Source organism: Centruroides sculpturatus, unplaced genomic scaffold (genome assembly GCF_000671375.1).
Source record: "Centruroides sculpturatus isolate CEXI.00-Female unplaced genomic scaffold, Cexi_2.0 scaffold289, whole genome shotgun sequence".
Lineage (NCBI taxonomy): Eukaryota > Metazoa > Arthropoda > Arachnida > Scorpiones > Buthidae > Centruroides > Centruroides sculpturatus.
In genome coordinates, this window is record NW_019384529.1 from 680,784 (window position 1) to 695,753 (window position 14,970).

The window sequence follows — 14,970 nt, forward strand, 5'->3', positions numbered from 1 at the left end:
GGCCATCCGGCCTCAAAGTCGACAGGTTGCGCGCCACAAGTCGGCGTAAACAGACTAACATGGCAGAGTTGCGGATGAGTTTCAATGAGTGTGAGTTCATTCACTGTTAAAATAGTGTAAATTTGTAAACATATTTGCAAGAACTTTGTTTCATCGCAATTTCACAATTTCTACGAAATTCCCGGACTGTCCGGGTGAAAACCGAACAGGTGGTAACACTAGGAACAAAGAATGAACTGCATGCATCGATGAATCAAAATTCGCATATTGCTAACATCGATTCAGGATCGATGTTACAAAAACATCGATTCAGGATCGATGTTACAAAAACATCGATTCAGGATCGATGTTACAAAAACATCGAAAGGTCGATGCATCGACGAACAAAAACATCGAAAGGTCGATGCATCGACGAACAAAAACATCGATGTGTCGATGTCACATCGATGCATCGCACAGCACTAACGTTCAGATAGCGTATACCTCATACTGTACGGTGTGCTTGAAATTTTTTGTCGATATTTTAGCTTTAAAACCATGCTTTATCATCGATAATTGGTTTTGAAGTATTCCCGCTATGTTGCTAAGAAATCGTTATGGAAAATATTGCGTTGGATATATTAGAAAATACTTGTTGTTATTGCGATAAGCACTTCTCCTCAAAAGGAAATTTTACTAACAAGCATGTAGATTTAGAACATAAGCAAATCCTGGGGGAGGAAAAGTCTATATTCTGTCGGAAGACTTCATGTTCTGAAGGATTTTCTACTTTCCTTCAATTACGTGAACATCTGGAGAAAGTAGTGTACCTGTACAGTACACGGATTTGCCTGTGAAATTGAGAAGCTGGAATTCAAAACTATGAAGGGTAAGTAAATTCTCTTCTGAAATTTTAAAAATGCTGTATTTAATTAATATATCTTTAAATAATTGTTTTCATGAATATTAACAGCTCATTCAGTAGTAATTAAAAATATTATGTACTGTATTTGACAGATTTCTACGAATGGAAAGCCACAGATAAGTTGAGAACCAACTAAAGTTAACTGTGTCGTACTGTCTAAAAATTAATGGAATTTATAAATTCTACTCGTGCGGCTCTGGCACATGGGATCATGACTACGCTCAGTTCAGAAATGTACTGTACTTACAAAAGGAAAACATTCAATAACAGATTGTGCATATGAAAATGTTGCAAATGTATAATTTTCAATAAATCTTTTTCATAAAGAAAACATCTTTCTTATGAATACTGTGGCATTTTTTCTTAGCTAACGTTCAAATGAATCATTGCAGATCTGTTAAATCAGGCTACAAAAAGTTCACTAATATTTTAGTGACGATGATAATTTGTTGATGGATTTAAACTACCAATTCAAAAGACTTTACTCAAATTACACAAGATACACTTAACTCTTGGTATTCGCTAGGGTTAGGTTGTTTAAAATTTCGTGAAAACCAAATAAGGATGCCTATGCAGAAAATTGAGTTTGGTTTTGTGGAACATTTCAAAGATAAACGTTAATTGTGAAATAAAATACTGTATTGCAAATTTTCTAATATAAAACGTTTAAATTATTTCTAAAACGCAATGAATAATTTTATTAAATAATACAAAAAAAAAAATTCGAGTAAGAGATTGAAAATTCAGCAGGAAAATCTTGAGATTAAAAGAATTTAAGAACGAAAGTCTACATATTCTGTAGAATAACTTTTATAAAATACTGTATAATTTTAAATATTTTGATAAAAATAATAAACAATAATCATCTTTTAAAGCTATAATATAAACATTGAACATTAGACAAAAGAAATTTGACGTTCAACAAACGAACAGTAGCAAATTTTGTTCGTAATAAATTAATTCTGACTGTAGTGTATTTACACTATAGTCAAAATTGTGCTTGTCCAGCTTCTTGACGTCACGAAGTAGCGACATCTCGTGGTAAAAAATAGAACTACGGTTACTGAATCGTTCTGTAATTAGACGCCAGTTTCAGCTGGTGGTAGCTACACACGTATAACGCTTCCAATGATTCTATCCAGGACCGGTTCTGAGCTGTTAGCCGCCTGCCTGCTTGATATTTGGCTGCCCTCGCCCGATTATGTGAATCATGAGTAGATTTATAACTTAACCCAACCGATAAGAATTTACTAGTACTGTATTTTTTTATGATAGTTCTATATAGTTGACAGGAGTTTTTAAAAAATCCATTAAACTATTCGATATATTTATTTTGCTTTTATTCCGCTTTCCCATCTTACATTACTTACGGATTTCGATGTTAAACTAGTGATATTACGATTTCGTATGTCCCATCTTTAAGGGGATATAGAAAAAAACGTGTACAATTCTTGTACAGTACAATGTTAAAAAATTAACTGTTACTTTGGCAGCATCATTTACAACTAAATTTAATGAATGAGAGAGATGCACCAGGTACGGAAAAAGCTCTAGAATTTATTTTCCTTAAATTTACGATTTATGTATCCGTTGTCGTAAAAATTTGTCTTTTCACTTTTTTTCCAAGACTACAAATATTCAAGTACAGTACAAAGTAACCAGTTTCAACTTATTTCTACTTAAGAAGTAGTTAAATAATTAAGAGGTTAGGGAATTAGGGGCATAAATAAAACCCTGCTGAAAGAGCCTGAATTTTACCTAAAAGCTTAACCGAACCAATCTCTAGCCGAATACAGTGGGGACTGATTTCTTCGTAATATTAGACGTAATAAAGACAGAAATTTTTCCAGTTTAATGAGAGTGACTGAAAAGTAAATTTTGGAAACTTCCGTGGACACCTGGTCCTAAAACGAATTAGTTAGAAAACAAATGACAATTAAGTTTAACAAATTTAGATTTTTACAGCTATGGTGAGAAATGTTTAAAATCTACAACACCCTGCCGCGTCCTTTGAGATACACTAGTGATGTGACAAAAGAGGCATTTGACATTAACCGCTATCGGCACCTTCGGGATTTTGGCAGCCATGCACGCACTGCACACCTACCAAGATCGTCTCTGATTCCATCCATGAGCCACTGGTAGGGAGCAATTTTAACTAAGTGGATTGTTTTAATATTTAAATTATTAAATAATTATTATAACAATAATTAAAATAAATTAAATTAATTTAAATCAGGGGTGTCCAATCTTTTTGTTTCTCTGGGCCACATTGGAAGAAGTCATGGAGTTTTGGGCCAGAAGTATATTTTGGCCCAATCCTTGAATATACAAGTATATTTAAGTATTAACATGTCCAGATTATAGTAATAAATATTAAAAGTTTACCACAAAAAAGAATATTTTTAAAAATTACTTTTACAGACACTTTCAATTTTACTTAGAAATAAATAAATTCATTTATTATAAAGGAGACAGACAAAAATTTATTTGAAAAGCACAAATATTTGTTTTATTTAAGTCTCTAATTCAGCGATTCCCAACCTGTGGTTGCTTAGGGGTACAGAAAAAAGTTAGTTATTATGGCAGAAAAAATAATATATTATGTATCACAAACTAATAGTATTAAAAAATTATTACGTAAAATATTTCCTTGCAACAATCACAACTTTATTATACATTTTTTCATTTAGTTTTTTTTTCTTTAATTTAAAGTTACAATATGTAAAATTAACAATACGTGTACTCACTAAATTTCTTAAATGAGGGGTACAATCTAGAGATATGACATGTCATGGGGTACGCTAATGAAAAAAGGTTGGGAACCACTGCTCTAATTAATAAAAAAAAAACGACTAAACACCATTTTACAGTGCATTTTTATTCAACTAATATATTTATAAATAATATGTAGCCCAAAAAGTAGCCAATGTGCCAACTGACATTTTTTACATCAAACTAATAAAAGGGTAGCCAAATTTGGCGCAAAGTAGCCGAATCTTGCAACGCTGGAAGGAATACTAAAGCTGGAGTTGAGACTCAAAGGAATTTAATTAAAGAATATGTAAGATGATTTCAAGCTGAGCTTAAGACAGGTTTTAAAAACCAACCAAGATGAACGTCTTTTGTTCAAATGATTGAATCATCAAATAATAATAGTTTATTAATGATTTTTAAGCATTTTTCTTTCTATTTTATACATTTTTTTTATTAATTTACTCCGGATGCCTGTCCGTTGTCTGTCCAGAAAAATAACTCAATTTTCACACATTTCCCAATTTCCAATTTACTTGAAACTTTGCATACACATGTATACTCGACAGCAATACATTTTTTAAGACTGAAAACAAGTTAAATTTATTTTATTTAAAATTTTATTTATCTGATAACAGATGCTAAATAAAATCTGATAACAGATGCCGCTACATGTATCTATGCCACTTTTTAGTTATACTGTCAACGAGCTAGAATATGCTACATGGAGTGGTTACAGCGTTCTTGGTGGCAACGACGAGTACTATCGACGAGTTGGAATATTCCAACTGATTGCCTCTACACAATACAAATGCCACGCTCCTTGGCTAAAAAAGAAAATGGCGGACGTCTATTCAATTTTCCTCATACATGGCGTTGCTTCAGCCACTCTATGTAGTATATTATAGCTCGTTGCTTATTATCTGGATAAAAATCTTGTAACTTAATTTTCATCCATTTCCCAATTAAATATCAAACTAAAACTTTTTACTATTCAGCGTTCCCTATGTATAAAAGTAAAAAAATAGAAAATAAAAATTATAAAACAGTAGAGGAGAAGGTGGTATTATGGAACCCCATTTTAATTTTAGGGAATTGTAAACAAGATATCATAATTACACCCACATTTTTTGTACGAAAAATACTGGTAACTATTAAACTAAATGTTCCTAATTGGATTTTTCGCTAGTGTAACTATAAGTATGGTTTTTGAAGGCTTTTGTACAAAAAGTCAGAAAGTAGGCTTAGGGAAAACCGGGTGGTGATATGGAACCTTACTGTATGTTTTCAAAAAATGCTTTAATGTATCCAAAAACAAATAGGAAAGTACAAAGAATGTTAAATAATTACAAAATCATTTACTCCAATGTATTTTATCGAAAAAATGCTTTTCTAATAGAAAAATATGACCTCCATCAACAATATATATTCCAGCAGCTCTTTTTCGATATTCTCATCAAGAATTGGCTTTCTACCTAGTGTCTTTTTCACAAATTGCTCCGGACGAATGTCTGCTTGCAAATAGAGAGTTCGGAAGAGTTGGGTTCCATATTAAAAGCACCAATAGGGTCCATATTAAAAGCACCAATGGAATCGCCATCTTGAATTAACTTATGTCTGTCAAGACCAAATTTAAAAAAAAAACGTGAACATCACACAGATTAATATGTACCTCTAGGTCTCTGGAACGAAATACATGCACCAGTGAACCTACAACTACACGATTTATATTTTAAAAATAATTAAATTCACTTAGCATTCAAAACTTTCGAATTTTGAAAAACAAAAATATGCTGATTAAATACAGACAACCGTTTAACTGAAGTGAAACGGGTTTTCTTCTTGCTACGGATGTCTGCCTAGTGCAGTTCAGCCACAATCCGCTACAGTTCGCCTTTATTATCAGTTTGAATTGGAGTGGTTCTATAATACCACCTTTTCCTCTATTAAAAAAATGCTTTTTATTTACATAAATCTACTAAAAAAATTTAAAAAATCAGTTTTTTTCAGCTTTCACAGTATTCTTGGTATTATGCAACCAAAAATATAAGCTTGGGCTTCCAAAAATTTTTATGGAAAACCCATAAAAATTACTAGAAAGTATAACTGGGAATATTTTTAAACATGAATGCTCAGGTATGGAGCACACCCCACGCCTGCGCCACCAACCCGGATGGCAAAAATTAACCACCCTATTTACTGTATATACAAGTTGTATCTGAACTCGGTGCTAATATTTTAGGAGTAGATTCTAGGTACAAAAAATAAGCCTAAAATTCTGTATAAAAGTTTGATCCCTGGCCTGGCGTGGCATGATCAAAAATACTATGAAAAGTGATAAAAATTTACTGTTTATTTTTTAATGCATTTATGTAAATAAAAAGCGTTATTTAAAATTTTCTTTAAGGTTTTTAAAATGGCATAGTTGTGACAATGTTTTGGTATAGACTTGAAAGTAACGTTTTAAAATATCAGTGCACAGATGAGGAGATTGCAACTTAAAGCATCTCTTATGTCGTTATGTCGTTGATAATTTTCTGAAGGTCTCGTATCAGAAGTTAATCCCATTCTTTATCGATTGTAGCGCCGTTTTGTTTACCTTGAAGCCTAACGTTTTAGGTTTAAGAAGTTATTTTACAGGATGCATATTTTTCGAATTATTCCAGTAGATTAGTTAAAATGAAACCAACCAGTAGACTCTTTTGATGGCTGTTAGTTTGGTAAAAATAAAAAAATACATATATGCGCGTTTAAGAATATGCATGTAAAGTTTTAAAACAGTGTCGAACTTCTCCTCATTGTGTGATTCTGCCAAACAACTACACCGGCTCACCAATGGCCGAGTAAATAAAATAGCACTCGCGGATTTGCGCCTAAACCAAATGGGTGGCAAAGTTTTCTTTACGTGTGTAACATCTAAGGCTTAGTTCAGACAGGCTCTTCTTGCAGCCTAAACCTCCTCCCCGGAAGCAGATGACCTTGGCCGATCGCCCCTGTGTTGTTTCGCTTCGTCCTACTAATCCAGCCCCTCTTACTGCCCACAGAGTAGAATGTACCAGAAAGTAAAACTTAATCTAAGAATGACTTGAACGGGTACAAAATAAATATGTTATATTCGTGTTTTTTTGTATTTTAATCTAATTTTTCGATTTTTTCCCAAATTGGTTTAAACCCCAAAACGATCGTGTGCATGATCTTGTATCACAATAAACTACTATATTATTCTGACGGCCAAGTATGGCTCTAAGATTCGAGTTCATTTCTGGATCTTTAGAAATTTATATTTGTGATTCGACTTGGATATATCAGGCCCTATCCTTCACCAGTTGATCACTCTTTATGGGCTTAGCATAAAAATTGTCATGCCTATGGTAGCGTGTTAAACACACCAGGGAGCTTTCTTGATGTCTACAGAATAGAAATAGTTAAATTAATAAAAGTACATTATTAAAATAAAACAAAAAAACGAAAGTAGAACTAATTTCTTAGCAAAAAATATCGGATGACCTTAGCGATTAGGGCGTCAACTTGCTGTTCTAAAATACTCAGAATGAAATCTGGACGTTCGAAAACCACAAGAATTTTTCGTAGATGATTTGTCCCAGATGTATTGGGCCACCCGGCCGCCTCATTGTGGACTCTTCCGAACTCACGATACACTTGAAAAAACCTCTTAATATATGCAGGACCTGTTTTATTTGAAATGATCTATGTCACTGGCTCGATCGCTGAATATGCCGATGAAATTGGACATATTCAGCGAACCAAAAGTATGTAGTGCTTTAGTTCAGTGATGCAGCATTGTAAGGGTGTCTAAATATGTTTGCCTTAACTAAAAAGTATACTAGTGATTCAGAACTGAGATGCGTAAACATTTATATGTGGTATATTCTGTATCTGTAATTCTCTTTTGCTCTTCCACAATTACAAGATTTGTTCATCGAATTTTAAATTTATATTTTCATTCATTTTTATGTTCGACAGACAAAATGGAAAAATATGGTATACTAAAGTGTTTTAATGCAGCGAAGTAAATATCCGCACAAACAATGGCGGACTACTTTAAAGAAAGTTCTACGAATGCCACCATTATAAATACTGTACTATATTTTCATTTTAACAAATTGAAATTAAAATCAAAATATGTTTTAATTTTTATATATTATTATTTATTTAAAATTTACAATTTATATTATTTTAACAGATTCGTAAATTATTATTAATTTTTTTAAATTAATAAACAATTTTATTAAATGTTAATGTTCCGTAAGGTGGCACTAGTTGTTTGAACATGGCAGCATTGTGTTTATGGAGGATAGCTGTGATGTAGTGATGTAAAAACGATGATATTTAGCATAAAAGAACTGGTAAAATGGCTGGGACTCACCGTTTTCGAGATGCTGGTGAACTTAATATCTATATTATTATTTTCATTCATAGCTGTAACTAAGTTAGAGAATGCTGTCGACGTCACATGGTGGACAGCATTCGTTCCTCTTTTTGTCTGTGACAGTTTGAATGCATATTTCTGTGTTATTGTTTTCATTAGACAGTGTTTAGAAGATTCATACAGGGAAGCTGGACTCAGAGCGTTGTGGAGTTTCGTTCAACTCATGCTGATATTTCTCTTTAAGTTACTGTTATGCTTAAAACTGGAGGGACAGAAAAACTTGTTATATTCTGAGATATTTTCGCCTTTGTTTATCTTGTTGATGCTGATAATGGTGAGGGCGTGTCAAGTTCATTAGAAAAATGTAAATAAAAGCATTCTTAAACATGATTATCTTCCACAATAACGTTGAGTCTATTGCTTAGTGCCATAGAAACTCTTCTGTTGAATATTATGACTAATTTGAAGAATAATTTTATATTAAGATGTTAAATCTTAACACAACAAAAAAGAGTATAAATTTTATATTTAATGAGGAACAAAAGGAATACAAGTTAAAAATTTTCGTTTAAATTTTCCATTTTGTTGTATTTTAATTGTATAAATTTAATATAAAACACTATCATTATTTTGAGAAAAGTACAAGGAGCCATATAACAAACCAGTTTTGTTTATTTTAAAATCCACTTTATAAAACAATTTTTTTATACATAAATGATGCAATAATGGCTCAATAATAAATTTTCATTAATAATGTTTTCGTGCATAGTTTATTTGAAAATATGTGTAAATTTATATAATAACTTGTAATTTTGTAAATAACTAAAATATTGATAAATATTTAAGGTGGAGTTAATGAAAATAATTGAATTCAAATGTTAATTTGGTTAAGTGCAAGTCCAAAATTATAAAAAGTTCTATTAACATTTTTTTTGTATTAGGTAAACAAAAGGAAAATCTACAGAAAAGATTATAAATTATTTTTATATAAAGATTATGCAATTTCTTTAATGAATCAAGTATTTCACCTGAAGAGAGAAAACAGGAAGTTGCATTTACAGTTGTTGTTAACAAGGCCTTTGATAGAAATGATAAATTTCTTTGAGGTTAAAATATTCCACTTATACAGATCATTAATTGCTTTTTTATTAAAACAAATTTATATATTTTAACTTACATTTAGTTTTTAAATATGTTAAAAATATATTTAAAATTTTTATTGTGTGCATAATATCTAATTACATTTATTTTTAAAAAATTAAAATATAAAGTATAAGATTTGAATACATTTATGCAAATTTATCAAATTGTGTAAATTTATTAGGGAAAGTAGAAATTGTAACCATTAAAAATTTTTGATTGGTCATTCCCAATTGTTTACAGTTTCTCATTTCCTCTGCTTTATATGATATTGCATATTTTAGGATGTTTTGTGATGTTTCAAATTTAATATAAAGAAATTGCTTTTTGCCCTTGGTATAATTAAATTAAAAATCTACTAATGTGAGATAGATAATAAGGACTGGTGATGATAATTATAACTGGTGTGATAAGTCCTTATTATCTACCTCACATTAGTAGATTTTTAATTAATTTCAAATTTAACTTTTATTCATTTTCAATTTACAAATAATAAAACAGAATTTATTAGGATCATTTTCAGTATTGAAAAGATAATTTTTCTATTATTAAAGCAAAAGAATAATAATGATGCAGGATAAAGGTGACAATCTTGTAAAATGGTGTCAACACACTATTGATCAGGTGATATGAATATTGAAGCAATCTAATATAGTCCTTTAATGTGTTTTTGCATCTTAACAATTTAAACTTTAACCTACTTGCACATTGATTTATATGCTGACTTTATTAATATGTTCAATTTGTTAAGCAAGAATTTTTTTCACTACTACATATAAGAAATAGTCATTTATTAGTAAATTATACAGGATAATTTAAGATAAAGTTTTGAATAAAAACAAAATAATTTACAATTTTTTTAAAACCTTTTTGATATTTTTAAAGTATTTATCTTAACTTGAAATGGCTCAAATAAGAGACTGCACACATCATACTTTTTCACACATGCATTTGAAATATTTGAAATGAAAACATGTAATTTAATAAGAGAATTTTTATAACTTTATAAATTCTTAAATATTTTAAACTTAAAGATTAAATAAATAAAACTGGTTTGTATAGGAAAAACAGAATTTATGTAAATTTCTAATATCTAAAATTTATCATTTATCTTTGTGATTAATGAAATTTAATATAATGCACACCTATTATATAATACAGGATAATTTTTAAATGAAGTACAAAAATATCTTTATATATGTAGAGCAGGGGTGGCCGAAACGTGGCGCGCCAAACTTGGCGCATTGGACGACTACAAGTGGCGCTTAAGTCGGTTCCGAGCAACATTGCCAGATTTGGCTTCATTGCAATTATGAATATTACATAGGAAATTAATTTAAATTAATTTTTGACAGTGTGTCTTGGCAAGTGCACTTCTTACACAATTCGGAGCAATCGACCTGTTGATCTTTTTTTTTTTGCGTGTACGTTACACGATGCATTCGTGTTCATGTACCACTGGTGTCATATTGAACTATTTTATACGGGTAGCTACACTACAACCACATTTTTCATTGCTTGTTCTGTGGCGAATCTGAATTTTCGTCTTATAAATTGAAATACCTAAATAAGGGGTGGCCGAAATTTTTCTCCGCCCCGGGCTGCTAACACTCACGGTACGCCACTGCGCATGTGAACTCGTCTATCAAAAAATTGGCGCATGGTATGCAAAAGGTTGGCCACCCCTGATGTAGAGTGTCTCAAAAGTCTCCATACGGTGACACAAATCGAGCCCACCAGTGGCCGAATAAATAAAACCATTGAACACTAGTAGTTGGTCATTGGTTCATGCCTGACAAATGGGCTGGCCACCATGTAGTGTTCTGGGTTTTCTTCATGTGTTTTAACACTTAAACAGAATCCAGTTTCCACATAGGGAGTCCTACTAGAAGTTATCCTATTGGCAGATCACTTATGTATTCTGTTGCCTTAATCCGTCAGTTCATTGACACAAATCTTAATGCCGACATTTTAATGTTTTGTGAATAAAGTTACATTTTACCTTTATATGTATGGAAACTTTTGGGACACTCTGTATTAACAGGACAGTATATTTTCTTAATTGTAATGCATTTATCAGATAATCATGAATGTTTCTGCACACAGACAAATAATATGTGAAAATTAGTCAAATTTGGGACATATCAGAAGTCTGGTGATATATCATTAAAACCAATGCTTTGAACCAGGGCCGTGCCGTGACATTTGATGATAGGGAAGCTGTGTTTTGTAACAAGCCGACTTCCAGGGGCAATCAGTCAGTGATGGTCTAGGGCAGTGTTTCTCAACCTGTAACGAATTGTCGTCCCCTTCAATAAAACCGTTATGTAGTATCGCCCCCTTCACTTCAAAATTCCGATGCCGAGAGCCAAAGCTAATGCCAAATTCGTACTGCATTGAATAGACTAGTGACTAGTATAATGTTATTTGTTTAATTATTTTACGATATAAGTCATATAACGAATAAAATATCTAATTATTATTAATATAATGTTTTACTATATCGCCCAGAAAATTGTTTTTCGCCCTCCAAAATATAAATTGTTACTAATCGCCCCCTCAACATGGAAAATCGTCCCCGTTGAGAAACACTGGTCTAGGGTCCATTCGTATTCGTTTGTTCGATAAGCCAGTAAAAACGTAGACTTCTCTAAATGTATTTTAATTAATAGATTATCTAACGCACTTAATAAATAAGCAAGTTCAATATAATTAACTCTGTTATATTAGATTTAATAGATTCTCTACGCCCTCTAAATGCCAATTCTCGCTTCGATAATATCTACTAATTAAAATATAATATGTCTATTAGCTGTAACTATCTTGTTATAATTTTCAATATTTATTTTATATTGTGTACTAATGTTAAATTCTATTCTATTTTGATTTCCAAATTGCTTCAATTTTACGAAAGAATCGATGGAGATTTACGATTTTCATGTTTTTTGCCACCTTTACTCAAATTATTTAAATCGTCAAAGCCATTCTTATTTCACACACTAATTTCATTTGAAAATAGTAGGCCAGGCCAACAAAATAATTTTTGCTAGTGATGTAACGAATATTCGGTTACTATTTGGTATTCGGCCTATTTTTCGCTATTCGGCCGAATACCGAATATTTAATCACTATTTGGCCGAATACCGAATATTTAATCACTATTCGGCCGAATACCGAATACCTGAAAACAGGAGTAAGAAATAACAAAAACACAGTAAATTAATCATTTTGATATTTAGATTTAATGTTATCGGGCTAGTGTTGTTTGTTTATATTTATTTATAACTTGTAACATGCACAAAATAAAAAAATAATAATATTGGTCACATATATTTACAATTTATAATTACAAATATCAGCACACGTACACACCTATTCGTTTGAGAATCGTCACATATCTGAGGGTCTGACCCTGCCTATCCTTCTTTTTAAGCGCTCGTCTTTGCTCTTCCCTTTCTCTTTCCTCTATCGCTCTAGTCCACGTATGCCTATGCATACATCATAATACGCCCTCACGATACTTTCGATTCGTCACTTTTTCGTCGTAATTTTTCCATTTTATAATTACGTGACTCATAGCCTTGTGATAACGGAGAAAAGAGACAGATAGGATGTCGGTATATGTCACAGTTATGATTTCACAGATTCGAGACAGCTTGATAGCCCGAACGGTCCCAGGCTTTCGCCCGTGCACGCTAAGTGACTTTCAATACAAGCATTTAGCTTTCCGAAGTCTATGACAACACTTGTTTGGCATTGACAGCCGCAAATTTCGCGCCAATAAGCTGCTTCGACTTGTTCGATTATGCTATCAACTCAATGTCATATTTATTTTCACATTTTCACTTTCGGTCTTTCTCTTCTTTTTCCGTTATTTACACGTGTAGGTCATTTCATTGTTATTCACATTTGATATCATCATTTATCGCATACTGCCATGACGCTCTTGTCTGTCCGTTACAACTGTCAAGAATTAACGCGATTGGCGAAGCGTAGTGACAGTGGGCCAATGGAGAGCAGGTCCTTGCCATAATGCGGTTTGCGCGCCAATTTTCGTACGTGCGTTAATCAAGCCGAATATTCGGTATTCGGCCTCAGGCCGAATATACTATTCGTTACAACACTAATTTTTGCATTTTTATGCATCCACAAAGCCATTTTATATCTTCATAAATTTTATCGTGAAAATGTCGAACAAATTTTTTTGTTGACTTATTTATATTTAATTTAGGCATTGGTCTTTCTCTTTTAATAATGTTTTCTTTTTCATTATAAGCTCTCGAGCCAAAACTTTTTGAAATAAATTTCCAATATCACAATTACATTCTAAATTGCTAGCTATAATATAAAAGCTAAAATTAATACTCTAATAAAATTATAAAAACTTGTTAAAATAAAATGTGTGATCGATATACAATTATACATACCTGGTTCAAAATATTCGATTGTATGAATATAGTTTTGTGAAAAAACGTACATAAAAATAGCATAAGATATTCTTTACTTTTTAAATATTAAAACAATCCACTTAGTTAAAAGTGCTCCCTATCAGTGACTCGTGGATGGAATCAGAGACGATCATGCCAAATCCCGAGAGTGCCGATACCGGTTAACTTCAAATGCCTCTTTTGTCGTATCACTAGTATATCTCAAAGGACGCGACAAAGTTGTAAATTTTAAACGTTTTTCGTCATAGCTGTAAAAATCTAAATACGTTAAACTTAGTAGATAGTCCGTCTTTTGTTTTCTAACAAATTCGTTTTAGGACCAGGTGTCCACGGAAATTTCCAAAATTTACTTTTCAGTCACTCTCATTAAACTGGAAAAATTTCTGACTTTATTACGTTTAATATTACGAAGAAATCAATCCCCACTGTACTCGGCTAGAGATTGGTTCGGTTAAGCTTTTAGGTAAAATTCAGGCTCTTTCAGCAGGGTTTTATTTATGTCCCTAATTCCCTAACCTCTTAATTATTTAACTACTTCATAAGTAGAAATAAGTTGAAACTGGTTACTTTGTACTCGAATATTTGTAGTCTTGGAAAAGAAGTGAAAAGACAAATTTTTATGACAAACGGATGCATAAATCGTAAATTTAAGGAAAATAAATTCTAGAGCTTTTTCCGTACCTGGTGCATCTCTTTTATTCATTAAATTTAGTTGTAAATGACGCTGTCGAAGTAACGGTTAATTTTTTAACATTATACAAGAATTGTACACGTTTTTTTCTACATCCCCTTAGAGATGGGACACACGAAATTGTAATATCACTGGTTTAACATCGAAATCCGTGAGTAATATAAAATCGGAGAGCGGAATAAAAATATCAAATATTTTAATGGATTTTTTAAACTCCTTTCAACTATACGGAATTATCGTAAAAACATACCAGTAAATTCTTATTGGTTGGGTTAAGTTATAAATCTACTCGTTATTCACGTAATCGGCCAAATATTTAGCGGGCGGGCGGGCGGCTAACAGCCCAGTACCGGTCTCGGATAGAATTGGAAGCGTTATATGTGTAGCATCAACCCTAGATCGTAGGCTTCCACCGGCTAAACCGGGTGAGGTTGGTGTTCATTAAAGCGCATGCGCAAATCTGGCTTTTTGGAATCTGACAATACAGATTCCACTCCGCTACTAATATTCGAATATACAATAGCAATCTTATTTTTTTTTTACGTGTAGTATAGAAATTTGTAATAAGATACATAATGCGGTTATAATAAAATATTGTGCGATTATTTTCGTATAATTAAAATTAATATGTATTTATTTTTTA

General features: G+C 31.9%; 1 protein-coding gene across 1 annotated transcript; it reads left to right on the forward strand.

The window, feature by feature from the left end:
* Window positions 1-7,947: 7,947 nt before the first annotated feature.
* On the forward strand, window positions 7,948-8,822 carry LOC111622960 (transmembrane protein 203-like). The gene has a single exon (XM_023365431.1). The coding sequence runs from the start codon at window positions 8,002-8,004 to the stop codon at window positions 8,404-8,406; it is 405 nt and encodes a 134-aa protein (XP_023221199.1). The 5' UTR covers window positions 7,948-8,001; the 3' UTR covers window positions 8,407-8,822.
* The last annotated feature ends 6,148 nt before the right edge of the window (window positions 8,823-14,970 follow it).

Excerpts from the sequence above, each read along its gene's own strand:
- LOC111622960 (XM_023365431.1), top strand. The coding sequence starts at position 8,002 with ATGATATTTAGCATAAAAGAACTGGTAAAATGGCTGGGACTCACCGTT.